The 26,514-nt window shown below is 41.5% G+C and overlaps 1 protein-coding gene across 2 annotated transcripts in view; it reads right to left on the bottom strand.

The window, feature by feature from the left end:
• The window catches only part of vps13a (vacuolar protein sorting 13 homolog A), an 82,293-nt gene that overhangs the window by 8,321 nt on the left and 47,458 nt on the right, over nt 1-26,514 (bottom strand). The window contains exons 44-70 of one of the 2 annotated variants that reach the window (XM_057831098.1): nt 25,095-25,247; nt 24,771-25,029; nt 24,519-24,679; nt 23,728-23,831; nt 23,374-23,659; nt 23,168-23,304; nt 19,498-19,789; nt 18,103-18,207; nt 17,888-18,034; nt 15,322-15,453; nt 13,323-13,456; nt 10,151-10,222; nt 9,747-9,879; nt 8,166-8,223; nt 7,931-8,102; nt 7,719-7,872; nt 4,898-5,044; nt 4,746-4,827; nt 4,606-4,675; nt 4,258-4,372; nt 4,063-4,176; nt 3,829-3,974; nt 3,681-3,762; nt 2,491-2,604; nt 2,349-2,424; nt 1,364-1,527; nt 1,246-1,291 (exon numbers count right to left, since the gene is read on the bottom strand). In XM_057831098.1, the coding sequence (XP_057687081.1) occupies nt 1,246-1,291; nt 1,364-1,527; nt 2,349-2,424; nt 2,491-2,604; nt 3,681-3,762; nt 3,829-3,974; nt 4,063-4,176; nt 4,258-4,372; nt 4,606-4,675; nt 4,746-4,827; nt 4,898-5,044; nt 7,719-7,872; nt 7,931-8,102; nt 8,166-8,223; nt 9,747-9,879; nt 10,151-10,222; nt 13,323-13,456; nt 15,322-15,453; nt 17,888-18,034; nt 18,103-18,207; nt 19,498-19,789; nt 23,168-23,304; nt 23,374-23,659; nt 23,728-23,831; nt 24,519-24,679; nt 24,771-25,029; nt 25,095-25,247 (3,655 nt within the window). The remainder of the gene's footprint in view (nt 1-1,245; nt 1,292-1,363; nt 1,528-2,348; nt 2,425-2,490; nt 2,605-3,680; nt 3,763-3,828; nt 3,975-4,062; nt 4,177-4,257; nt 4,373-4,605; nt 4,676-4,745; nt 4,828-4,897; nt 5,045-7,718; nt 7,873-7,930; nt 8,103-8,165; nt 8,224-9,746; nt 9,880-10,150; nt 10,223-13,322; nt 13,457-15,321; nt 15,454-17,887; nt 18,035-18,102; nt 18,208-19,497; nt 19,790-23,167; nt 23,305-23,373; nt 23,660-23,727; nt 23,832-24,518; nt 24,680-24,770; nt 25,030-25,094; nt 25,248-26,514) is intronic. The other variant, XM_057831099.1, reaches the window with a different exon arrangement.

Raw genomic sequence — 26,514 nt, 5'->3', positions numbered from 1 at the left:
TTTTTATGTTCTTCCACATCTATGCCAGTCAATTTGGCACCAGGCACATCATTTTCGGAGAGAATTGGTAGGGGGTAGCTCTGTAAACATCTCTTTCGTACACGATTTCCATTCATTTCCTTTTAGGGACAAACGCTTGTCCTTGCTTAGCAACAGTAGCTAATGTCATGAATATTAATGAGCGGAAGTGACGTGTTGCTTGTGGTACGCCATTGGAGAACATTACATTTTACCTGTAGTTTTCATCACGGCCAATAGATGTCGCTGTTAAATCGTACCCGCCATAGAAAAGAAACTGCATTTACAGGGGTCTATCAGAATCACTGGCCCAGGTCAACGCGTCAGTTATTGATCCCAATAATCACGAAAAAGAACAATTTGCTTGAATAACATGAATAAAAAAAAATTTTTTTTTGAGTAAATGAAATGAAAAATGCAGCAAAACCATGCAAAAAACATGAATCTAGTGCAAATAATCCTATTCCAATTCCATAATCACTCCAGTACACATGAATGAGCCCAAATCGACTGCACTGACCACTTACACATATTTTAATGTTTTCGGGAAACCAACACACACACACAAAAAAAAAAAAAAATTCTTGGGAGCTCCAGAGCCCCGTGCCTGGGCGAAGCTTTCCTGTCTTCCCCTTACCGCCCTCTCGTAGTCTCCCCCGGCTCGGTTGTTGTGGCAACAATTTAGAAGTCAAAGAGATGACTAAGGCAATTATGGCTAACGATTTTCAAACTAGACCGTCGTTTTAACGATATTATTTTCTTCGTAGTCACGCTGATGAATTATCATGTTCACACCACAGGTTTCATACTCGTTAACTTTTCTCTAACTTACTTGTCTGCATATGTGGGCATTGATCTGCACACCTCACAGTAAATCTTTTTTGTCCCATCGTAGCAGAGTCAATTCCAACGGTCTCGTCACTGTGGCTGAAACTTTCTTTCCTTTTTCTTTTCATATCGGATTTCGCTTTCCCTCAACTCCTCTGGTGACTTTCTCTTTCTTGAGTGTTCTTTTTCCCCCATTGCTATGCTGGGGGTTTCAGAAACCTATCATCCTGTAGTATAACGTTAGGTGGGTACTGAGATACTGACGATCAATCAGCAGCAGTCATCAGGTTGTGCACGTTCACGCGAGAGCAAGCGAGGTTTGTTTACGCCCCACAGAGAGTAACGGGAGTTTGACACCTCTTGTCAATGGCACGGAAAGAGTTAAAACAAAGTACTGACCTGCAATGGGTTGGGTGACGATGCCTGTAATTCCACTGACGAATCCCTGAGCAGAAAACACGCCAAATTAGACTACTGCTTCGAACCGATAAATGGGAGAAAGTAGCACAAGACGTACAGACACCAATCCTTTGCCACCCCTGGTGAGACCTTCTTTAAAACTGCTGGGCTGGGTGTTCATGGCCTCCCTCCTCTTCTGCTGGTACTCCTCGTCCATGGTCATGGCAGCCACGCCCTTGGCCATGGCTCCTGTGATCCTGGAGGCTGCCCCGGCTATGCCTCCTGTAATGTCAGTCTTTGTTGACATACTGTATTCTCGGCAATTAACAAGTATGGCAAAGTGCTTTAAGCAAAATTTTATGGGTGGAAAAGCGCTAAATAATCATACAGATATGGTTATCTGCAGACGTGTTTAGAGTAGCCAAAGATTTTACGCAATTAGCGGTAATTTAAAAAATTGTACCCAAAAAAAAGTAAATGTACATATCCAAAAAAGTACTCAAGTACAAGTGAAAAACGATTGAGTGAAAAGAATACTCAAGCCATGAGTAAGATTGTGAGTAATTGTCTGATTTTTTTTAAAAAAAATTTTTAAACAATGGTGTACGTTTTTTTTCGGCGCAACATCATCCAAATGAACTATTGGTATTATAACGTAATACATGTCCATATTAGGCCAAAAAAATTATACAAAATTCATTAATTCAGACAAGAAAAATGTACAAAAATGAAACAACACTCATCCAAAGAGCATGAGTGCCCTCTAATGGATAAAACACATTTCCTCCCATGAAATGAAAACGATCATATCTCCGATATTCCATGGTCTATCGGTCCTTTCCTCATTGCATCCCAAAGACCGCGCTGACTGTCTTTTACTTCCGCTTTACCTGGTATAATTCAATAATCGGAATTTGGATATTTGTGAATCGTTCTCGAATCTTCCACGGCCGAATCGCGAATAATCTAAGAATCGGAAATTTCGCACGCCTCTATTTTATATTGTATATATTTTATTCATTTAATAAACAATATAATAAAAATTATGCACAGTGGCTTTGAGACATTGAAAATCATTATGTTAACTGAGCGTATTTGCTTACCTACAGCTCCTCCAACCAGAGCTTTGACTCCGAGCGCCATCCCTTCCACAAACTCTTCTGGTCCCTGAATGGCTCCCTGAGGAGCACCCAAACACCACCCATTTTAGCTGAATGCTAAGCTCGACTTGATTCTGGTCCTTACCTGATAGGGCTCGTAGAAGAGGGCTTCAACTCCTGCAGACAGCCCTCGGATTAGCCCAAAGGGATTTCCCAGAACGTCCAAGCCCAGCACTAGCACATACATCTGCTTGATTGCCTGAAATGAACAGTCACACCTTGATTTATGAGTTCAATTCTTTAGAAATGAACTTGTTCTAGCACCAGATAACAAATTTGACATGAACTCTTTTAGTGCTATTGACAATGACAGACGTGCAATCATGTGGCTCTTTTAAAATGTAATGAAAACTGAGTTTATTACTATAAGTTAGAGTTGTCCCGATCACATATTTTTTGCACCAGAGTTTGAGTAACCTGATTTTGAGGATCTGCCGATACAAAGTACCATTTATTTATTTAGTCATTTATCACCCCCCCAAAAAAAGTTTTGTTTCTTTTGACAATATCCTTGTCGATCTTGATTATTTTATTGCTGCTAGCAAATTCCTATCTTTTAAAAAATGTATGTTTTGTACTACGCAAAATTTTTAGGTTGCTTTTGACAATATCCTTGTACTTTTTTTTTTTCTTTCTAGCCCTTAGATAGAAAAAAAAGATCTTAAAATTTAAAAAACTTTTTCAACAGATTCCGATCTTCTAAAACTAACGTGCTTAGGCCTGATTCCTGATTACATAATCAGAAACGGCATTGGTCTGCAAGTCCGGTCCTCGAGAGACGCTAGCCAGCTTGTTTTCCATGTCTCCGTCCTTTAACACACCGGAATCAAATGATCAGGATCGTTATCAGGCTCCTGCAGAGCTTGCTTATTAGCTGATCATTTGATTCAGGTGTGTTAAAGGAGGGAGACATGGAAAACAAGCCGGATAGCTGCTCTCGAGGACTGGACTTGCAGACCCCTAGGATAGGAGACATCCCTAATCCTTATACCACTGGATTATTTTATTGCTTTTAGCTCAAATCAGTGACAATGATACATATTAAAATGTATTTGAATTGGCAAGGCTGGCATTGAGTGATCATGTCTCACTGCCACTGACGGAGATCGACGTCCAATCCAATTTGATTGGAGTGTATGGGCCTCTCAGTTGGACGTCTATCCATGTGAATGGCAGTCAGTGAGTTAATCTTTTTTACCTGATCCCAATCTTCTAAAAATGACATGATCGGGCCAGCTACAGTAGCTTCCAATACATGGTTTCTCCCAGTGCTACCTGTTTGGAATAATGCCTGATGACCTCCCACTGGAGCTGCTGTGTGGTGCAGAACCGGAACGTCATCTCAAAGAAAGCCAGCCTGACAAAAACGACATTTTATAGTGAGCTTATCGACGTGACTCATTTTTTATTAGCGGGCACGCACTTGAAGACAACATCCTGCACGTCGGTGAGTGTGGCACCGATGCTCTTAAGCAGCAGGTTGAGTGACTGGATGGGTATGAGCTCCCTCTCCCGCTTTTCCTTCAGGCCGTCCTCACCTCCTGTACTCAGGGAGAAACTCAAGTGGAGCTGGGGAAAAAAACACAAACGCAAGTGTAACAGTGGAAGTTGGGAAAGCGAAAACAAATCTAGAAAACATCATTAATGGACATAGGACCTTTATGGGGGAAATATGAAAGTACTCGTAGAGGCTAATCGGGGTGGTGTCTGCTGCGGAAACGTCATTCAGCTCAGTCTTCATATACTCCAAGTCCTTTTGGAACAGTTCGACCTAAAGGAAGCAGAATCGTGCAAAGTGAGTGGATGCAAGCGCTCATTTCTGTAAGGAGAACTTTTGATAAGTGGACCGGACCTCTTGTTGGATGCTGGAGTCCCTGGCAACCTCTGAGCTGAACAGGTCTAGGATAGCGTAGAGGAAGCCTAGATCAAGTTTCAGATCCATTTCTTGAATCAGGACCATGAAGTACCTGAGAAGGAGATCATACTACAATAAGATTGTAAAAAAAGGGCATCAAACCAGATACAAAGGATTGCTTTTTAAATGTTGTAGCACATCCAAAATGATTTTCTGACGCATGTATTGATATTTTGTATCGCATTATCGTGAAATTATCATAATCCTGAGTGATTGCAAATCGTATCATATCGTGATGTAAAGAGAGGTTTCCACCCCTACTTGGGAAAAGCAGATGCTGCCTACTTGATGCGGGAGATGTCAGAGTGTCCTGCCGCCCTGGTGACGATGCTGATATCTGTCAGAGGCTTAGGTTCTGAAGGAAAAGGAAAAACACGTTTTAAAAAATTTTTTAAAAAACACACAAAAAAATCTGTTCAACAGACCTGCGTCCATGGTGATGGACTTTGGAAGTTTTACAGGGTAGAAAACGTAGGGAAAGATGGCCCCTGGAAGCTGATTCTGAATCTGTGCGACATAAGTATAAAAGACGTGGAGGACAATCCCGTCTTGGATATAAAGCTAACTAATGTCTAACCTGGATGTGGTGGATTTGGACCCGGTAGGCGCTCTGACGTGGTGAGACGCTGTATTCCACCTTGACAGCCCGCAGGAAGTGCCTTCTTAGCGGGGCGTCACACGGCTGCAGCATTCGCATGTCTGTGCCGTTGGGAGACAGGCACACCTGCCACATAGCAACATGTAACAATTAGGACTACAAAAACAAGAAAATACAAGGGGTCCTCAGGTTACGATGCCCTCAACCTATGATGTTTCAAATTTATGACGCCCGTGCCCTGACCGCCATTTAGTCCAAAGCTTCTATGTTACAGTAGCTGGTGCATTGTGCTCGTCTGTGTTTGTGTGCCGGCTGTGAGTATTTTTGCCTTTTTCGTCCTCCTTTTTTCACATGATGGCCCCAAATCTGGGTCTTCTAGGTTGAGCCAAAAGAATAGCCAACCCATCATAAAAAGAAAAGAGAAAAGGAGAAGAAACATCGGTAAAGATATGCTGCCTTCCAACCATTGTGTGAAAAGCAGTTTTGTGTTGTCACGTAAAAATAAAGACAGTAATGTAACAAATCGGGTTACATGCATACTTCGGGTTGAAATGTGCTTTCTGGGCTGTTCGTAAAGTACCGCATCTACACTGCAAAAACACACTTCCTTACAATTTGTTAAATTCCCTTATTTTCAGTGTAAATCTAACAGAAATAATCTGGCAGTGCTTCAAGTAAATTTTACCCAGATTTCTTGAAATAAGAAAAATAGCTAGCTAAAAAAAAACTCAACAGATTTATTTTAAGCAATACATTTTTCAATTTAATTTTAAATAAAACCTTGTTTTTGAGAAATGTTCTTAAATAAAGAATATATATTATTCAAAGCATTACTTGAAAGCAAAATTTTCTTGATTTAGTAGAAAAATTACCAACTTTTAGATGTATAGCCTTAATAAGAACAAATAATATTTACTTAAAGTAAATGGAATAATCTGACGCAGTAATCTGCTAACTAGTCTTTAACACTCAAAACAATATGGAGAAAATTATTTGACTAGATTATTGAGAAAAATAATCTGATTAAGAGAGAAGGAGGGGTGGACGAATGGGCACGAAGCAGAGGCGAATGCTCTAAAACAGGAAAGCAGGCTCAGCTTCCCCTAGGATTTCCTAAAATAAGTGATCAAATGTATACTGTTGTATGTACTAAATGTGAGCTAAAAACGTTCAACTTTTGTTCAGAATCAGCTTCGTGTCACTGGATACAAAGCGGCTTTCTTTTCAATCATTCACGCAGCTTCACAGTGCTTCAAACAATGTGGACACCGATCATCTCAGCTTCGCTCAGCTCAGCTTCTCTGCTTGTTGATTGGGTGATCTGTCTGAGTCTGAATACCTATTTGATTGACAGCAAAAGGAGCATATCAGTGATTTGGCCTGTAAACATCAGTGGGAGAATTTTTAAATTTTCTATCCATTGTTCTGAGTTGAACCAGAGACTTGCAGAATCATCCTTTGTTAAAAACGACGCCTTGTTTGTACAACAGGGTCACAGATCATTTTTTTGAAAAGGAACGGAGGGTAAATTTGAAAACTTGAGAGTGCGTGTTCCACTGCCGCGAATAATTGGTCAAAAGCTAGGTTCGTCCCACCCATTGGTTGCCCAGCATCTCTGGAGGTGGACAGGGCAGTAGGCGGGACTCGGTTGTCTGGGTGCTCAGCTTCTCTGCAAGATGATTTGTCTGACGCTGAATCCCTTTTTGGTTGATGGCGAAATAAACGAATCAGCGATCTTGTAGCGTAAATATCTGCTGGAGTATTTTGCCGGTGTGGAGAGGAGCTTCTTCTGTTTACAGCAGCTTAAGTCTTACACCCGCGTCACCATGAGCCAAGGCTGTTTAAGCAGCCTAGCTCTGCAGGCCGAGGACACTAGTGAAGTCCCTGGAAAATGGTGATGGTGATGATGATCTCCTTGAAAGAAAAGCATCCGCCACTGGTGCGAAGGTTGTTTTTACTTTTGGTTTCATTTTATGCGGTCAGTAGTCGTCTTGTGCTTTGGGTTGCAAATAAACTAGGGCTGTCAAACGATTAAAATTTTTTAATCGAGTTAGTTACAGCTTCAAAATTAATTAATAGTAATTAATCGCAATTCAAACCATTTATAAAATATGCCATATTTTTCTGTAAATTATTGTTGGAATGGAAAGATAAGACAAGATGGATATATACATTCAACATACGGTACATAAGGACTGTATTTGTTTATTATAACAATAAATCAACAGATGGCATTAACATTATTAACATTCTGTTAAAGCGATCCATGGATAGAAAGACTTGTAGTTCTTAAAAGAAAAATGTTAGTACAAGTTATAGAAATTTTATATATAAGTATAACACCATTTACCATTAAAACCCCTCTTAATGTTTTCGTTTTAATAAAATTTGTAAAATTTTCAATCAAAAAATAAACTAGTAGACCGCCATTGTTGATGTCAATAATTACTTACACAATGCTCATGGGTGCTGAAGCCTATAAAATCATTTGCACCCAAGCGCCAGCAGAGGGCGGCAAAACTCCATAAAACACAATTAACAAGTGAGCGTTTCACTGTACCGTCATTTAAATGTGTCTGAGCGGGGCATCTGCGTTAATCGCGTCAAATATTTTAACGTGATTAATTTAAAAAATTAATTAACGCCCGTTTACGCGATAATTTTGACAGCCCTAAAATAAACCATTAAAAAAACAACTCAATCCACCTCTCAGCAGTAATTGTACAGGATTACAGGATCTTATATTGATCTATTTTAGTATTTAGTATAATTTCGACTTTGACGGTGAAATCCAACTGACCTGGAAACTGTTGTCTAGGTCAACGATGGCTTTGTCAACAGGTCCGGATTCTAGATACTCTTTGAAGCGTTTCTCCAACATTTCAGCTGCTTGGTTGCCAAGAGGCTTCCAACGATTCTTCTTCTTGGGTTTCAGTTCCCAAACTACGTCAGAACTGCAACAAGGGGACAGTGGTCGGCACAGAAACAGGAGGCCGGCTCTCATCAACACACCTGGTAATCCCGATGAAGGCGACCTCCTGGCTGCTGCTGTTATTGACTAGCGACACCCCCACGTTGCAGAGTGACAGTATGATTTCCTGCTCAGCCAATTGCGCCTTCTCGCTCTCACACAACAGCTTGTAGATGCGGAGCTCTTCGGTGAACAGCACCACGCGCTGGAGACCTTGGGGATCACGGCCATATGTTTCATTTGGGGCAAGGGAGAAAGCAGATTCGACTTTTTTACCTTCGTAAAAGGAGATGACAAAAAGTTTGCCTTCCTTTCCTATGTCCTCTCGTAGGTCCTGTGGATACAAGATGATTTTTTAAAATATTGCATTTGTGGAATAATGAACATTCAAAAAACCCTTATGAGCAAGTGACTATTTTTGGTCATTTAAAAATAACTTTTCTTTGTTGATACTTAAGAGTTAAGACCTTAATACATTTATCGGGCAAGTCACTATTTTTTTGTCACTGAGAAAAACATACTAGGAATTATATATATATATATATATTTTTTTTTTTAAATTATATTCGTTTTAAATTATACATTTATGAATACAATGCTAATTAAAAAAATGAATACCACCAATCAAATTTGACATGAAAACAGCATTTGTTCATAGATAACACACACTGGACTATAAGCCGCAGCTGTCCTCACTTTATTATGGGATATTTACACGAAAAGTGTTAACCGGGAAAACTTTATTTGACAGTGGCATCATAAGACTGTCATAAAACCAAATGAACCACCATGAAACTTTGAACCAATTGGCTGCAAAGCTTGATTGGTTCAAGAAGCTCCATTTGACTACCACTGTTCTCTTGGGGGAGACAGTCAACCTCTGCTGCCCCCTCCTGTCAACACTTTTGTCGTCCAACATGCCTCCTAGCATGCATGTCTGCGCTACAGATGTAAATAATCAAAATTCATGTTCTGTGCTAATTATTTCTTCAGTTACTGTTCTAGTTGTTTCATTATTTGCTAGTTATGGAATTTGGTAACACTTTATTTAACAGTGGCGGCTGAAGACTGTTATAAGACCATCATAATTATGACATGACACTGCCATGAGCATTAATGAATGCTTACAACAGATATACTTTTGTGTCATCCAGCAAATTATCTCACTTTTGAATGGATTTAAAAGATCCGAGCTGGACATAAATGGAGTTAATGACATAATTTGCCGGATGACACTTAATGACATCTGTCATAAGCATTCATTAATGCCCATGATATCATGTCATATTTACGACTTACGACGGCGCTGTCAAATAAAGTGTCAACTATTAACCCAAATAAATCAGCAAATAAGCCGCACTGGACTATAAGCTGCAGGATTCAAAATGAGGGAAAAAAGTAGCGGCTTATTGTCCGAAAATTATGGTACACAGATTAAAATGAATAAAAACAGGAATACACACTCTAAAGTTTATTTTCATTTTCATATTTGTCATCGCATGACATTGATGGCGATAGACGTCCAGTTAATTTAAACCGGTGGTCACGTGGCTCACGTTTCAGTGCCATTGACAACGCTCGACGTCCAATCCATTTTGACTGGGAGCGCCGAATGAACAATAAGACGTCTAGCAACATCAATGGCAGACAATTAGATCAATGAGTGGCCTGCAGTTGTTAAAAAGAAAGGGAAAAAATTTAATACATGCAGGAAAGGGCTACGGTTATGGGGATAACTTGCATTTGCAAGTTTTTCATCAAAACTTACAACTGCAAGTGAAATAAGTTGACTATATTAAAGCAATATTAGGAAGCCACCATGCTCTTATATCCAATTAAGCGTCCTGTAGCTTTTACCTCTTCGCTCTTCAACTTCCCGCTATATTTGCCACACTTCCAACAAAGCTCTCGTGAGCCTGTCGGCTCGGTCCAGGTGTAATGCACTGCTTTCCCGGCCTCCACCTCTTCCAACTCTGTTGCTTTCTGGGAGCTGCGCGCAAAAAAAAGCAGCATCAACCGAAAGAAATGACGTTTAAAACACTCCCCTGGAGATCAGAGATGGCAGCAAGCGTAACATGCAAACACAAGAATAAATCAGATCCCGGCCACCAAGAATATATTGCCATGGCAAACCAAAGCCGCTTTATAAATCATTTGATTCCGAAAGACAAGAGTTGACGAGAAAACCAACAGGAGGAGCAGTTAAGCTGGAAGATTAGCATGATTTTACACTCAGAAATGGATTGTTGCTCCTTTTCTACCTGTCTTCTTCCTCCTCTGAGAAAGAAAAATCCAGCATCTCATTAGGCACCCATGGTGGCTCTGTCTTTACACTGCGTGACCCACAAAAAACATCCATGAAAAAAATACATACTACAATACTATTCCATTTATTTTTTGATAAATGGATTGGGAAAAACATGCTTGAAATATCTCAACGTTATTTTCTAGGGCCGGGCAATGGTTGCTGATTTTAATTGCAATTAATCACGCTTGCTATCATAATAAATTCAAAAGCAGAAATGAGCACACTTTTAGTTTAATGTACAATCTACATTAACTCATCAGCTCTCGCTGACAGTGATAGACGTCCAGTCCATTTGAGCAGGGAGAGGCTAGCAGCAAGTGTTTTTAGCAAGCCTTTTAATTTTCGTCTTAAGTCTTTTGGATGAAAATATTTATTAGTCTTAGTCATATTTAGTCATTTCAAAATGTGTTAGTCTTCGTCTAGTTTTCGTTGATGAATGCTCAAAAAGTTTTCGTCGACGAATACTGAATATGTTCAATTTAGTGCTGTCAAATTTATCGCGTTAACAGGCGGTAATTAATTTTTTTAATTAATCACATTAAAATATTTGACCCATTTAACGCATGCGCGGAATGACCTGCTCATGCATTACCTCAAACAGATTGCAATGACACCTATTTTTGCATATTGAGAGCTAAGAAGCAGAGAAAGGTGTCGTTTTGTGCTTTTTATTAACAAAGGTATACCACCTACGACGTGCTGCCACTTTATTTCTTTATTAGCACATTCAGCTTCAACATTAACACAGCTTACGGCAGGCCGTAACTCCAAACTCACTCCTGCATCAAGTGAGTAAACAGCATTGGCGCCGCGTGCACTTCAGGGTGCCTCGGATAATTCTATATCAGAATATTACAAAAGGCGAGTGGACACAGGCGTTCATTGGACCGCGCCATTTATTGGCATAAGCTTCGGCAACTCTTTCACAAAAAAACATAAATATAATTTAGTGAAAGCACAACAAAAGTAATATCTCTCAAAAAAAATAATGTTCACAAAAAGAAAAGCGATTCAATCTGTATTAATGAGGCCCTATTCTCACACAGTTAAACAACATTACAAAGAGAACTGGCATTCCCAATAAAAATAGCTATGCAAAATGCACATAAAACTTACTCAGACTTTGGTCAAACTCTAGTCAAACATTTCGTTTAGTTCAACAAATACACTGGATGGCAATATTTAGTCACAATATACAAACTATCAGAGGTCTCGTACGTTGTGAAGCCAGCACTCAAATGACGTGAATTACAATGGATGGAACTAGGGCGTCAGTCGAGGGACGAAACACACTATTTGGCTAGATTTCCAAGTTAATTTAAAACTCGCCATTGACACCTTGTAGTGTATTTCAATCACTACCTTACATAGTTAGACACTATGGAAGAACAGCAGGGAGCCAATGTGCCAATGGCAAGCTACTAGTTTATTTTTTGATTGAATATTTTACAAATTTTATTAAAACGAAAACATTAAGAGGGGTTGTAACATAAAATTAGTACAATTTGTACTAACAATGATCTTTTAAGAACTACAAGTCTTTCTATCCGTGCATCCCTTGAACAGCAAGAATGTTAATAATGTTAATGCCATCTTGTGGATTTATTGTTATAATAAACAAATACAGAACTTATGTACAGTATGTTGAATGTATATATCAGTCTTGTGTCTCATCTTTCCATTTCAACAATACTTTACAGAAAAAGATGGCATATTTCAGAGATGGTTTGAATTGCGATTAATTATGATTATTTTTTAAGCTGTGATTAACTCGGTTAAAAAATTAAATCGATTGACAGCCCTAGTTCAATTCAAAGGTTTTATACCAAAAATAAATAAATGAATTAAGGTTTCCAACATTTTCGAATGAACATTGACAGATGATCACATACTGTAGCATCTACAAGGAAGTTCGTTTTCCAATGGCTTTATTTGTAACTGGAAGAACGGAGCATAGCCGACGTGAACAAAATGCAAACAACACAACAGTTTAAGTGGATGCTCGCGGCTCGCTACGCGAAAGTTAATGCTAATACGAAGGCAAATGTTGAGCTAACGCTACGAATTACATTTTGTGCGTGATGATCACTCAACACAGACCTTTCAAGGCTAAAGCAGCAATGCATATTCTCTCAAATCTTACCATGTGTTTCAAAACCAGCAAGTGTTTAATCAACAGCGGTGACAGGAGTGAGGGGGAGGGGCAGTACATATCAAATGAGTGACACGATGCAAGCAGACTAACTAAACGTACAATAAGCAAATGTGAAGCATTGGAAACATGACAAACTATGTCGCATTTTCTTCTCGCTGTTGTCTTGTCAGACGAAAAATGTCAATTGTACCGTTATGTTAGTGGTCAAGGATACGTTTTTAGCTCGTCGTTGTCATGAAAAAATTGTTAACGAAATATTTTCGTTATCGTTGGTAAAAACAACGATGTTGCCCTGCCAGTTCTAATTGATTAGGCATCTATTGCCATCAATGAGAGACTGAGTTAATGCGCAGGTAAAATGAACTGAGATGAGGTGCGATTAATCGCATTCTGTATAGTGATGAATTTAAACGCAGTATTAAGCACACTTTTATTTTAAATGTACTGTCATCAAAAATATTTAATCATAATGAAATATTAATAAAATTCAAAACGAGACACTGAATTAATGTGCAGTTAATATAACTGTGTTAATCAATATGCGAGTTAACTCACCCACCCTTAGTTTTTACGTGAGGACAATCTAAATTTTTTGTATTTTAGCGAAAAATGTGAAGCCGGTGCACGTGACTTGCTTTTGCAGGCCACAAACGGTGATAAGCCGGGCCAGATCTGCATCCGGGCCTTGAGTTTGACACCTATTTTTTAGGAATCTTCTTTCCGATTAGGGCTGGAAGTTTGTCAGAATAAATACTCTGCAATGGTCACTTCAAATCAAAATTGCATTAACATTTTTGGCAAGGGAAGGCAAGGCAAATTTATTTGTATAGCACAATTCAACAAAAGGCAATTCAAAGTGCTTTACGTCACATGAAGATCCACAAACAGATAAAATGATTTGTAAAAATCACATTAAATCAAAAAGAAAGTTAAAAACAAAGACAACTGAAACAGGCTGTGTTTGTCTCACCTCTGATAAAATTCCAAGACCTGGTCTTTTGTGTGGTTGATAATGAGGAAGGGGGCTGCGCCATCGTGGTATTCAGAGAATCGGATGGTGGTCGAATGCTCTGATTCATTGATATCTACGATGATGCCACCCACCTAAGAAGTACAACAACATTGGAAGACTATATGAACACATTTTTAACTACATTGCTGGCCAAAAGTATTGGCACCCCAGCAATTCTGTCAGATAATGCTCAATTTCTCCCAGAAAATGATTGCATTACAAATGCTTTGGTAGTAATATCTTCATTCATTTTGCTTGCAATGAAATACACAAAAGAGATTGGGAAAAAAAAATAAATCATTATCATTTTACACAAAACTCCAACTATGGGCCGGACAAAAGTATTGGCACCCTTTGAAAAAACATGCGATGCTTCTCTAATTTGTGTAATTAACAGCACATGTTACTTACCTGTGGCACATAACAGGTGGTGGCAATAACACAATAAAATGGATTAAAGTTGACTCAACCTCTGTCCTGTGTGCTTGTGTGTATCACATTGAGCATGGAGAAAAGAAAGAAGACCAAAGAACTGTCTGAGGATATTAGAAGCAAAATTGTGAGGAAGCATGGGCAATCTCAAGGCTACAAGTCCATCTCCAAAGACCTGAATGTTCCTGTTTCTACCGTGCACAGTGTGATCAATAAGTGTAAAGCCCATGGCACTGTGGCTAACCTAAAAGTGGACGAAAAAGAAAAATTGACAAGAGATTTCAACGAAAGATTGTGCGGATGGTGGATAAAGAACCTCGACTACCATCCAAACAGGTTCAAGCTGTCCTGCATTCCAAGGGTACATCAGTGTCAACCTGTACTATCCGTCGGCGTCTGAATGAAAAGGGAATCTATGGTAAGATACCCGGGAAGACACCACTTATGACCCAGAGGCACAAAAAAACCCAGGCTGGAGTTTGCCAAAACATACCTGAGAAAGCCAAAAAAAAACGTTTTGGAAGAATGTTTTCCGGTCAGATGAGACAAAAGAAGAGCTTTTTGGGAAAAGGTATCAACATGGAGCTTAAAGGAAACAAACGAGGCCTTCAAAGAAAAGAACACTGTCCCCAGTCAAATATGGCGGAGGTTCCCTGATGTTTTTGGGTTGTTTTCTGCCTCTGGCACTGGACTGCTTGACCTTGTGCATAGCATTATGAAGTCTGAAGACTACATACTGTAGCATAATGTAGGGCCCAGTGTGAGAAAGCTGGGATTCCCTCAGAGGTCATGGGTCTTCCAGCAGGACAAAGACTGAAAACACACTTCAAAAAGCACTAGAAAATGGTTGGAGAGGAAGCACTGGAGACCTCTAAAGTGGCCAGCAATGAGTCCAGACCTGAATCCCATAGAACACCTGTGGAGAAATCTGAAAATGGCAGTTTGGAGAAGGCACCCTTCAAATCTCAAAAACCTGCAGCAATTGGCCAAAGAAGAATGGTCTAAAATTCCAGCAGAGCATTGTAAGAAACTCATTGATGGAGACCGGAAGCGGTCATTCGCAGTTATTTTGTCTAAAAGTTGTGCTACCAAGTATTAGGCTGAGGGTGCCAATACATTTGTCCGTCCCATTTTTGGAGTTTTGTGTAAAATGATAATGATTTTTTTCCCCATTCTCTTTTGTGTTTTTACATTGCAAGCAAAATACATGAAACATTACTACGAAAGTATTTGTAATTGCAATCATTTTCTGGGAGAAATTGAGCATTATCTGACAGAATTGCAGGGGTGCCAATACTTTTGGCCAGCAGTGTAATTCACTGTCATTGCCAGTTATAGACATCTTATAACTGGCATTGAATGATAACATTTCAGTGCCATTAACACTGATAGATGTCCAAACCGTTTTGACTGGGTGGCCCCGATGGTTCAATCTGCCCTCCAGTCAAATTGGATTGACCATCTATCGGCATCAATGGAAGCCAATGTGGTAATAGTCAACCAGTTGTCCATTTTCTTGACTTACTGTGTTATCCAAGTGCAGTAATAAGCCGTTCTCCTGTTTTGTGAAGTTGATGGTGCGAGGTGGAGACAGACAACACTCAGTTTTCACTTTCAGGAGCTTGGCATCATTTTCAGGCCAGAAAGGAATGGCCAACTAGAAGAAGAAAAATATGACCACAAAAAACAGAAAGGAGTTTCTAGTTTCTTTTTTTTAAACATACAGTCAAACAGTACCGTATTGGCCCGAATAGAAGATTGCCCTGATTATAAGACGACCCCCTCTTTTTCAAGACTCAAGTTTGAAAAAAAACTTTTTGAACACCAAATTAATTTTTATACAGAAAATAATTACAGTACATCTGAAACAAATGGTTATAACAATATATTTGAGAGAAAAAGCATGTTATTTTGCCTCATTTAAATCTTAATATCTAAACATTTAAATATGTAAACTGAAGTGCAATCACATTCGTAAACGATTGGCTTCTGGTTTTTGAAATGTAAATAAACCAATCTATTGTGATAAAACAACAAAATTGCAATAACTACCTTAACCATCAAAGTGAGGTCTAACTAGCTGTAGTCTTGGAACAAATCTGAATAAGTATAATAAATAAAATATTGCAAACTGGTTAAACTTGAGAGTAGCTGAGATCTGTCATGACAAAATAATACTTCTCAAGTTCAGCATTCGTTTCAATGATATCTGGCGCCATCTAGCGTCGTGAATGGGTATAATGTCTAGACCCCGAATATAAGACGACTCCCACTTTTTCAGTCTTATTTCAATGCAAAAAACACCGTCTTATATTCGGGCCAATACGGTACTTTTAAAAGTCATTAGATGCATTTCTGTTACACCTAATAATTAGCAAAAATGAAATTTCGCAGTGAAGAAACAGTAATGGAAACGCCTGAATTAGGGGGGGGGGGGGGACTCATATCGCAAAAATGTTTTATTTTTTACTTTCATTAGGATGTTCTGCAGAGGTTTCAATATTAAAGTACATCGCAAAAGTCGAATAAGAACACTTTTTTGTGATTTACAAGCGACAATCACGACTGATTTTAAGCACGCAGCAGGTATTGACGTCCACCTTGAGTAAAATCTTTTTACTTATTCGCTGCCATTGACAGCCAAATAAGATGGTAGTGAATGCTCATTTTTCAGTGCCACTGACGACACAAAACATCCAATCCAAACAACAAATAGCAGTTAAAAGGCAGTTGTTGTTTTTTTAAAATAATAATAATAATATATTTTATTTATAGAGCACTTTTACAGATGCTCGAAGATGCTTTACAGTTAAAATAAAAAAAGCAGCAAACAGTGCGAGCAGAGCAAAAGAATAGACAAAAAAAGAACTTAAAAAGCATGTTTTAAAAGGTGCATTTTTTGAATGAAGGAAGGTTTGAACAGGTGCGGCAGCAACAGAGAAGGCTCTGTCTCCCCAAGTTCAGAGTGTTATTTGTTGGGGTAGTGCGAGGATGTTTCCATAAGATGAGCGGAAGTAACGATGGGAACAGAGAAGGTCTGCGAGGTAAGGAGGGGCCAAGTTATTGAGTGCTTTGTATGTGAGAAGGATGATTTTAAACTGTATCCTGTGTGTAATGGGAAGCCAGTCCAGTTTGCCGAAAACAGAGGTTATATGAATCCTTTTGGGCAGGGGTGGCCAACCCTGGTCCTCGAGAGCCGCAATCCAGCTTGTTTTCCATGTCTCCCCCCTTTAACACACCTGAATCAAATGATCAGCTCATCAGCAAGCTCTGCAGTTGCCTGAAAACAATCCTGATAATTTCATTCAGGTGTGTTGGAGGGGGGAGACATGGAAAACAAGCTGGATTGCGCCTCTCGAGGACCAGGGTTGGCCACCCCTGCTATGGGGGTTACGGATGGGAAGGTGTGCAGCGGAGTTTTGGATATACGTGTTGTAGTTTACTGAGGAGTTTGGATGGAGAACCGAAAGGAATGCTGTTAAGGTAATCAAGTCTGGAGGTGATGAACGCATGGATAAGGGTTTCTGCGGCAGAGAACGTTGGGGAGGGGCGAAGACGGGATTTGTTCTTGAGGTAGAAGGCAGTTCCGGTTATATGGTTGCGGGAGGGTGTTGAGAGAGGCAGGGAGGGTGCAGTTGTTGATGGTGAGGGAAGATTGACCGTCTTTGACGTGAGCTGCAGGGTCGATGATGATTATGTCTGATTTGTCCCTGATAAGTTGAAGATAGTTTGCTACCATCCAAATTTTTTTTTTTAATGAATGAATATTCTAAATGAATAAAGAGAATATTTACAGTCGTGTTTTTCTGTAAGCATTTTTTAAATATATCAAATTCATTTTTTCTGCTCTTGTTTTTTAACTGGGAAGATGGTTAGAAAAAAAAATTATTCAAAAAAATACAGCTAACTCATTTCCTAACGTTGAAAAACAGACATCCAATTCATTTAAAGTGGGAAGACTGTCTGTAAATGTTCATCAGGTTGGGTTTACCAATAAAACCATTGAAAACCACTTCTGAATGGTCAAGCTGACAGTTCAAGCGTTAAGAAACCTTATTTCTTCCCAAGATGGACTCTGGATTGGTTCTCACCTGCTCAGGTGGGACGACAGTCCAGCTCTCCTGACCCTCCTCGCATACAAATACAGTCTGCCTGGTCCTGTTGACCAGTGTGTAGAAAGGCATGAACGTCACCATGCGGGTGAGGCTGAAACTGCTGGTGTCGATCTTCACGCCGACCTAACGGAGAAGGAAAGGCATCAAGCGCTCACCTAGTTTATGCATTTGGGTAAATATCAGATACTCACCAGATAATCTTTATACTGGCCTTTACATTTAACATCTCCATAGCTTCCGACAGTATCCAGGGAAAAGTCATCCGACAGAGAGCTGTCGGAGATCATGAGACGAACCTGCAGATGGCAAGCGAAATCTTTCAACTTTATCCTGTGTCTTAAAGGAGCAATACGTAAGATTGATGGCAAAAATGGTACTGCAACCAGGATAAAAATATTAAAGTGCACAATATCCCCTTTCTTCCCCATTGGGCTGCCAGGTAAGTGCTTCGAAATGGAGAATCAAGTTGCGTTATTAACGTTGCATACATTCAAAAAGAAGAAAATTCCATTTCTGGACATATTGCATGAGCACCTTTGCTTTGCTGGTCAGTATACTTATAGTACAAGTGCATGCACCTGTAGTACTTGTGCACGAAAGTGCACTAGTACTACAGGTCAGGTACATGCCTGTAGTACTAGTGCAAGAAAGTGCAGGTCACGCAAGTTCAAGTACTTGCAGGTCAGGTACACGCAAGTTCAGGTACACGCAAGTTCAGGTACACGCAAGTGCAGGTACAAGCAAGTGCAGGTACTTGCAGGTCAAGTACACGCAGGTCAGGTACACGCAAGAGTACATACTTAGCAGGTCGGGTATACAGTGGGGAGAACAAGTATTTGATACACTGCCAATGGGTTTTCCCATTGACTGTGTATCAAATACTTGTTCTCTCCACTGTATGCAAGTGCACATACTTAGCAGGTCAGGTATATGCAAGTGCACATACTTAGCAGGTCAGGTACATGCAAGTACACATACGTGTGGTTAAAGTATACACAAAAACACATACTTTTATTACAAGTACACATAAGTACATGTACTCAGACTACATGTAACCATTGTTGAGTACAATTAAGTACATGTTCTTGAATTATAAGTTCACTTACATGTAGTACAAGTACACAAACTTGTGGTTGAAGTACACGCAAAAACACATACTTGTATTTAGGGTTTAGTTTATTTAGTACGTTTAGTACACATAAGTAAATGGACTTGTAGTACAAGTAATGATAGTTCAGTACAATTAAGTACACGTTCTTGTCGTAGAAGTAGTACTTGTAGCATAAACGTCATGCACATCCTTGGAATATTTCTGCAACCTTAATTTATGAAACCTACTGGACGAAGAGAAAAACCAGATCTTGTAATTGCCTAATGGTAGAGGTAGGGCAGGACATACGTCTGACTTTTACGAGCTGACTATCGACTTTTAAAATGGGAATATCTGGTTTAACCGTTGAGAACGGTGTTCGAAGTATTTCCAAAAAACACGTTTCTTTAATGTCTATTGAAATATTAGGGTCATTTCATGAAGAATTGAAGTGCAAATCTTACATATTGATCCTTAAATGTTTTACGAGTCTTACCTTATTGTTTTTCAGGAAGTGACGAGGCTTAAAGGAAAAGAGCAACGGCATATCGTAGTCCAAAGGATGCTTGCGGTGGATGTCGTCCGCCTTGTACTGCAACAGCCGGCCCGTCTTGTTCACCATCCAGTACGGCGAGTGGACGGCCACCACTGTCTGGCCATGCCCGTACTCCACGTGGACAGCTATGTCCAGCTCGGCTCGTTGTCTTTCGCCTTCGCCGTAATCGTCTTCCTCTTCGCGGAGCGACTCAAACACGATGAAGGTGATCTCGTCTTGCTCACTCCGCAGGCTATGGAAAACAGGATGCGTCTAATTAACTCTTTACAGGGCACTTCTTTAAGTCATTAGCTGCCATTGATGGCGCAAGACGTTTAATTAATTTTGGCTGGGAATGGTGCGAATCAGCGAAGGTTGATTCACGCCATTCCTATTCCCAGCCAGCCATTCACAGCCCTCCAGTCCCAGTCCTTCCAGTTTGTACGAATTTATATGTATGATATAAGTATACGAAAAGAGTAAATATCCATCTACCCTTGTCACTGACAGGCACTGATGAGTTCACATTGTGGCATACATGTAACATGTATGCCACATCCTGCCTGCTGTCTGCCCTCGAGTGGATGTCTGGGGGTGGACTGCAGTCTCTGTGGGGGATCGCGATCGTCCTTGGCTGTGCGGCTGTCATCCATCGTCGTTCGCTGGGATCCTGGCTAATTGCTAACACCGGTGCTCCTGGCCACTCCACCGTCATCTCTGCGCCGCTTCAGAGCTTCCGTCACACCGGCGCCTCTTCTGATGAGTTCCATCTGCCATCTGCCAGTCGCCGGTTTGTTTTGTCAAATCTTGGTGACCATAGCGGACACATCACATCCCTATGGTCGGCGGTGCGCGCCATCGCTTCGAATGCTGGAGGTGGGGGTTCGTATGGCTTGACGGCGAGAAAATCCGGAGTGGATCTCAGCGTCCTTCGCCCACTAACTGGACCGGACTCTACAAGCCGTTCCACACTGGAACTACTCAATGTGCAATCACTGTCTAACAAAGTTGGACTCATCCAAGATCATATCACAGTCAAGAAAATAGACATTCTGTCTTACAGAGACCTGGCAGCAGCCTGGTGCTTATTCTGTCCTCAATGAGGCTTGCCCCCCTGGATATCACTACCTCAGTAAGGCCCGCACTACTGGCTAGGGGGGGTGGCCTCGCTGTATTTCACCGTAGCACCATCCAAACATCTTTACTGTCTGTCCCACACGTCAACACTTTTGAACACCTGGTATTCAGCAGTAAACACATCACTTCTCATCACACCACTTCTGCAACCATAGCAGTTATTTATCGCCCCCCAAAACCACATCCATCATTCCTCTCTGAAGTTCATGATTTTCTCATTTCACGTTGCACCATACACTCTAACATACTGGTACTGGGCGATTTCAACATTCACATGGACTCACTTTCCTGTCGATTGGCTCCAGATCTGGACTGTCTCAATCTCCACCAATCTGTTGATGGTCCCACCCACACCAAGGACCACACCCTGGACTTAGTCATTACAGATTCCATTCACATTTCAGATCTTCACATCCAGGACATTGGCATTTCTGACCACCATGCAGTCACCTTTAAAATCCCTCTCCCTGCCCCCCCTCACCAAACCACGTCGTCATATATCCTTCAGGAATTTCAAGAACATCAACTCCACATCCCTCAGTCAGCACCTGCAGCTCCTTTCTCCTCCTCATAATACATCAGTCACTGGACTCATTGATTACTACAACCACAATCTCCTGTCTATCCTTGACACTCATGCACCCCAAAAAAACGGACAGTCACCTTCACCCGTTCAGCTCCCTGGTTCACAGGGGAGCTGAGATCACTGAAAAGGACGAGTCCTGGAGCGGGCCTATGTTACATCAGGGCTGTTGGTGCATAAGTTGGCCTACCGGGTACATCAACGGAAATATGCACAAGAACTCTCCAAGGCCAGGTTAGCACACTAATCCAACATTATTAACAATAACGCAGGTAACTCCAAACAACTCTTCACCACCGTCAAATACCTCCTCAAACCTCAAACTACAGCACACCACAACCAGACAGCCTCACAGTGCAACAAATTCATGGACTTCTTCACTTCCAAAATACACAGTATTCGCGCGTCTTTCTCCCACACTTACAGTTCTGTCACATTATGTGACATTGCACCCATCACCCATGACCTGTCTCACTTTTCCCCCACAGTGCAGCAGGAGGTCGAGAATGTCATCAGTAAATCCAAACCATCCATTTGCTCCCTAGACCCCTTCCCTTCCCCTCTGCTTAGAGCACACTGTCACTCCGTCAGTCACTTAATAACAACAATTATCAATCTTTCTCTTCAAACCGGGCATGTTCCGGCCAACCTCAAGACAACTATCATCAAGCCCCTCCTCAAAAAACCCACTCTTGATCCTGATCCCCTGTCAAATTATAGACCCATCTCCAATCTCCCCTTCATTTCCAAAATTCTTGAAAAAATTGTATCCATCGAACTTCACAAACACCTGAAATCAAACCGTTTACATGAAAAATTCCAATCTGGTTTTATTCCACTCCACAGCACTGAGATAGCGCTCTTCAGAGTCACCGATGACCTTCTGATGACCTCTGACTTCGGTTCTACTTCCCTCCTTATCCTTCTTGACCTCTCTGCTCCATTTGATACCGTTGATACTCACATCCTCTTTCATCGCCTCCAACACGATATAGGTATCTCTGGCACTGCCCTTCAGTGGTTTAACTCATATCTCACGGGAAGGACCGAGTTTGTAGCCCTGGGGGATGCTAAATCCCGCCCTAACACTGTTATCTGCGGAGTCCCCCAGGGCTCTGTGCGTGGTCCAATCCTCTTCACCATTTATGTGCTACCCCTCAGTCGTGTCGCCAGCAGGCATGGAATGCAATTCCATTGATATGCTGACGACACGCAACTGTATTTCAAGGTCACTCCGTCCTCCACCCCCTCCTCCTCTGTTTCTCAACTTGACTCCTGCCTGGAGGAGATAAAAGGCTTGGATGAGTGAAAACTTCTTGCAGCTGAACAGCTCCAAAACAGAAGCTATTCACATTGGTACTCCTCACCAGCTCCGTTCCGCCCCCACTTCCTCAGTCTCCTTTTTCGGCCACAAATTTTCCCTCTCCCATTCTGTGACTAATTTGGGAGTCAGGTTTGACCCCCATTTTAGCTTTAACAATCACATCAATTATATTTGCAAAACATCCTTCTTTCACCTACGCAATATTGCCAAACTCCGGCCATCTCTCTCCCGTCCTGCTGCAGAGAGACTCGTCCATGCCTTTATCTCCTCCAGGTTGGACTGTTGTAACGCACTCCTCATCGGGATCCCTGGCAACAGCCTACAAAGGCTTCAGTATGTCCAAAACAGCGCTGCCAGGGTCCTGATGAGGGTGCGTAAACATGAGCACATACTGCTTTCCCCGCTTGCATACCAAGCGTCCGACGTTAAAAAAAAAATCTCCCGAACCCCCACCCCCTTAAAAATTTTCTTCTCGGATCTACACAATTCACGTAGGTCACCCTTTTTGACTTCAAAACGGCGAATTTCCCGAGAGGTGAGAGATTTTCATGCCTGATACAAGTCGTGCCACCGTGTGGTATGCCCACCTGTATTTGGCAGACCAATCTTGATCTAAGTAGTCAATCAGGCAGAGGTCCAGGCTGGACTCGTTGATGATGGCAGTGTGAAGCTGGGCTGAATGTCCCGGATCCAACTTGGCCTCCAGCGCGCACTCGCTACTGTCCTGTTGAGTACAAAACTCTGCTTTAATACTACAATTTTCTTTACACGCACCCAACGAACGCATTCGTACATGAAGTTTGTAGGTGATGGGGTAAGGTAACAGGTTTCGTAGCAGGACGCAAGGCCACAGATGGAGCACGAAGGGCACATCAAAGTTATTTCCCACGTTGCCGGTGTCCTTAAATGTCACCTCGTCCTTCACGGGCACGATTTTGACGGTCAGCACACCGCCGCGGTTTCCGCGGCTACGGCAGGTTTTGGGATTTTGGACGTCGATGTCGTCGTAGCTGAAACCTTCCGAGCACTCAAACTGTTCATTTTCATCCGCCGTTACAGGCTGGAGGCTCAGCTCGGACCTGAAGAAGGGGAATCGTTGGCAAAGCTACTCGAAATTGGGGGGGGGGAGGCAAATGCGAGCACTCACCTGTATGAATCCAGAGGCACACAGAATTCCTCAGTTGGTGATGACGTACCCAAATAGGTCGAGCCCTCGAACACTTTAAAGGGGATTGAGAAATGGTTGATAATCTGAGGGAATGAAAATAAAAACCCATCAACTGTGAATAATCATGTTTCAGTGCCATTGACGACGGTAGATGTCCAATCCATTTGGGCGAATGAACGTTCGTCTATGTCCGTTAATGGAAGCCGTTAAGTTTATTTTGGGGCATTTCAGGTCATTTCTTGTTTATTTTCGGTCACGCACTGTTGATTTTAGGGCATTTAGGGTGACTTCCAATTGATTTTGGGATTCTGAACAGGAAGTGACTTGTAAATGCCACCAAAACCAAGAAGTGAAGCTGTGTAGGCTCTGTTTTCAGTGCCATGAACAGCGCTAGACGTCCAATTTATTCGTCCACTCCCAGTCAAAATAAATGACGTCTAGTGCCGTCAATGGCAGCCAATAAGCATAGACACCATTCTCGCAAGATTAAAAAAAAAAAAAAAAAAAAAAAAAAGAGTGACACCTTTTTAAAATGATCAATGATGATGATTATGATCAATGATCAATTGATGAACATCAATTCTTCGCGGGAGCGTAGTGATAACCTTTTTGGATACAAAGTATCGTGATATATCACCATTTTGAGATATTGTCACACTCCTAAATTATGATTGTCAGTTCGTTAGTCCAATCCATTTGAAGTGGGAAGGGCTGGCGGTGATTGTTCGATCGATACGATTGGATCATATTTCACGGGTGAATATCTGTACCTGAAAGGGTGAACGGATCTTGATGTACTTGCTGCTCTCCACAGAGTAAATTTGACACACCAGGAAGCGGGTAACCCCAGACTCCTCGTGCATGACACTGTACATTTTACGCTCCACCTTGATCAGGGGAATCGGGCTGGCTGACGTGTGGCCAGCCGGGGCTAGACAATGGAGCAGACAACGCAATACCATCAATAACAAATGGGAAAAGCCATAATTAACATCAATTGGATAAATACTGATCTACTGTACTGGGCTGTATGTAGCAGTCCTTTTCACTTAGGGACGTCATGGCAGAGAACTGGTCGGAGTCAGTGGTGGCAGAATAGTCCATCCCCAGCGTTTGACCGTCACGCAGTTCGACGATGTGGTCATTGCCGTGTGTGGCGACAGGGGAAAACATGTCACTGTACTTGACGAAGATAGGAAGGCCCAGTCGGTTCTTCACCACGAACGGAGCCTCTTCCTTCTGGAAGCAGCCGGTCGTCTCTTTGGCGGCTTCGGCAAAAGCCTGTGCCCAGAAAAGAATGTGGGAAATATATCCAGGCGATATATGTATCACAACTATATTCTCACCGTGCCCAAGTTACTCAGCATGGCGAGTCCACATTTGGAGAGGGTGATGTTGAGCTGGTCCTTGCTGCTGATTACAATGACAGTCTTGTAGTCCGGGACATTGTAGTCCACCTCGTCCGCCCAGCTGATGTTCTTCAACGGCTTTGTTTTCATCTAGACCAATAGTTGGCAAACTTTAACACTCAAAGAGCCAACACTGGGCGTCGCATCCACACAATGACATTTGAAATGCTTGATATATACAGTGTACCACAAAAGTGAGTAAACCCCTCGGATTTCTGCAGATATTTATCTTTTCGTGGGCCAACACTGACAAAATTACACTTTGACACAATGAAAAGTAGTCTGTGTGGGGCTTATATAATAGAGTTAATTTATTTTCCCCCCAAAATGACTCAAAATATAGCCATTAATATCTGAACCCTTGGCAACAAAAGTGAGTACACCGCATGGGAACTACGTACATCTCTAAATGTCCAAATTGAGTACTGCTTGTCATTTTCTCTCCAAAATGTCATGTGAATCGTTACAGGAGTGCTGTCAGCATTGCTGCAGAGATTGAAGAGGTGGGGGGTCAGCCTGTTAGTGCTCAGAGACCATACGCCGTACTTTACATCAAATTGGTATGCATGGCCCTCACCCCAGGAGGAAGCCTCTCCTGAAGACGGTACACAAGAAAGCCCGCAAACAGTTTGCTGAAGACACGTAAACAAAGCACATGGATTACTGGAACCATGCCCTATGGTCTGATGAGACGAAGATTAATTTGTTTGGTTCCGATGGTCTCAAGCATGTGTGCCGGCGACCAGGCGAGGAGTACAAAGATAAGTGTGTCATGCCGACAGCCAAGCATGGTGGTGGGAATGACCCCCGCCACCCCCACCCCCACCTCTTCAATCTCTGCAGCAATGCTGACAGCACTCCTGTAACGAGTCACATGACATTTTGGAGGGAAAATGACAAGCAGTACTCCATTTGGACATTTTGGCATGTACGTAGTTCCCATGCGGTGTACTCACTTTCGTTGCCAGGGGTTCAGATAATATTGGCTATATTTTTATTTATTTTGAGGGGGAAAATAAATTAACTCTATTATATAAGCTGTACACAGACAACTTATCATTGTGTCAAAGTGTCATTTTGTCAGTGTTGTCCCATGAAAAGATATACTTAAATGCAGAAATTCGAGGGATGTGCTCACTTTTGTGATACACTGTATGTATACTGGATAAATACATTTTCTGTGGAGCCTATAATTTTCACAGGCACAGGCCCATTAAGAGGAGCACAGACTTGTGAGTACACTTTCTGAGTAACCAAGACTTTACATAGTTGGTGAATTCATGACCTGTGTGAGTGAACAATGTAAAGTCACAGGTGCCACTTAGAACGTGTACCCTACCAAAACGTTGAATTCAAA

Source organism: Corythoichthys intestinalis, chromosome 3 (assembly GCF_030265065.1).
Source record: "Corythoichthys intestinalis isolate RoL2023-P3 chromosome 3, ASM3026506v1, whole genome shotgun sequence".
Lineage (NCBI taxonomy): Eukaryota > Metazoa > Chordata > Actinopteri > Syngnathiformes > Syngnathidae > Corythoichthys > Corythoichthys intestinalis.
The sequence above is the reverse complement of the archived record's forward strand: the minus strand, read 5'-3'. Positions and strand labels throughout refer to the sequence as shown.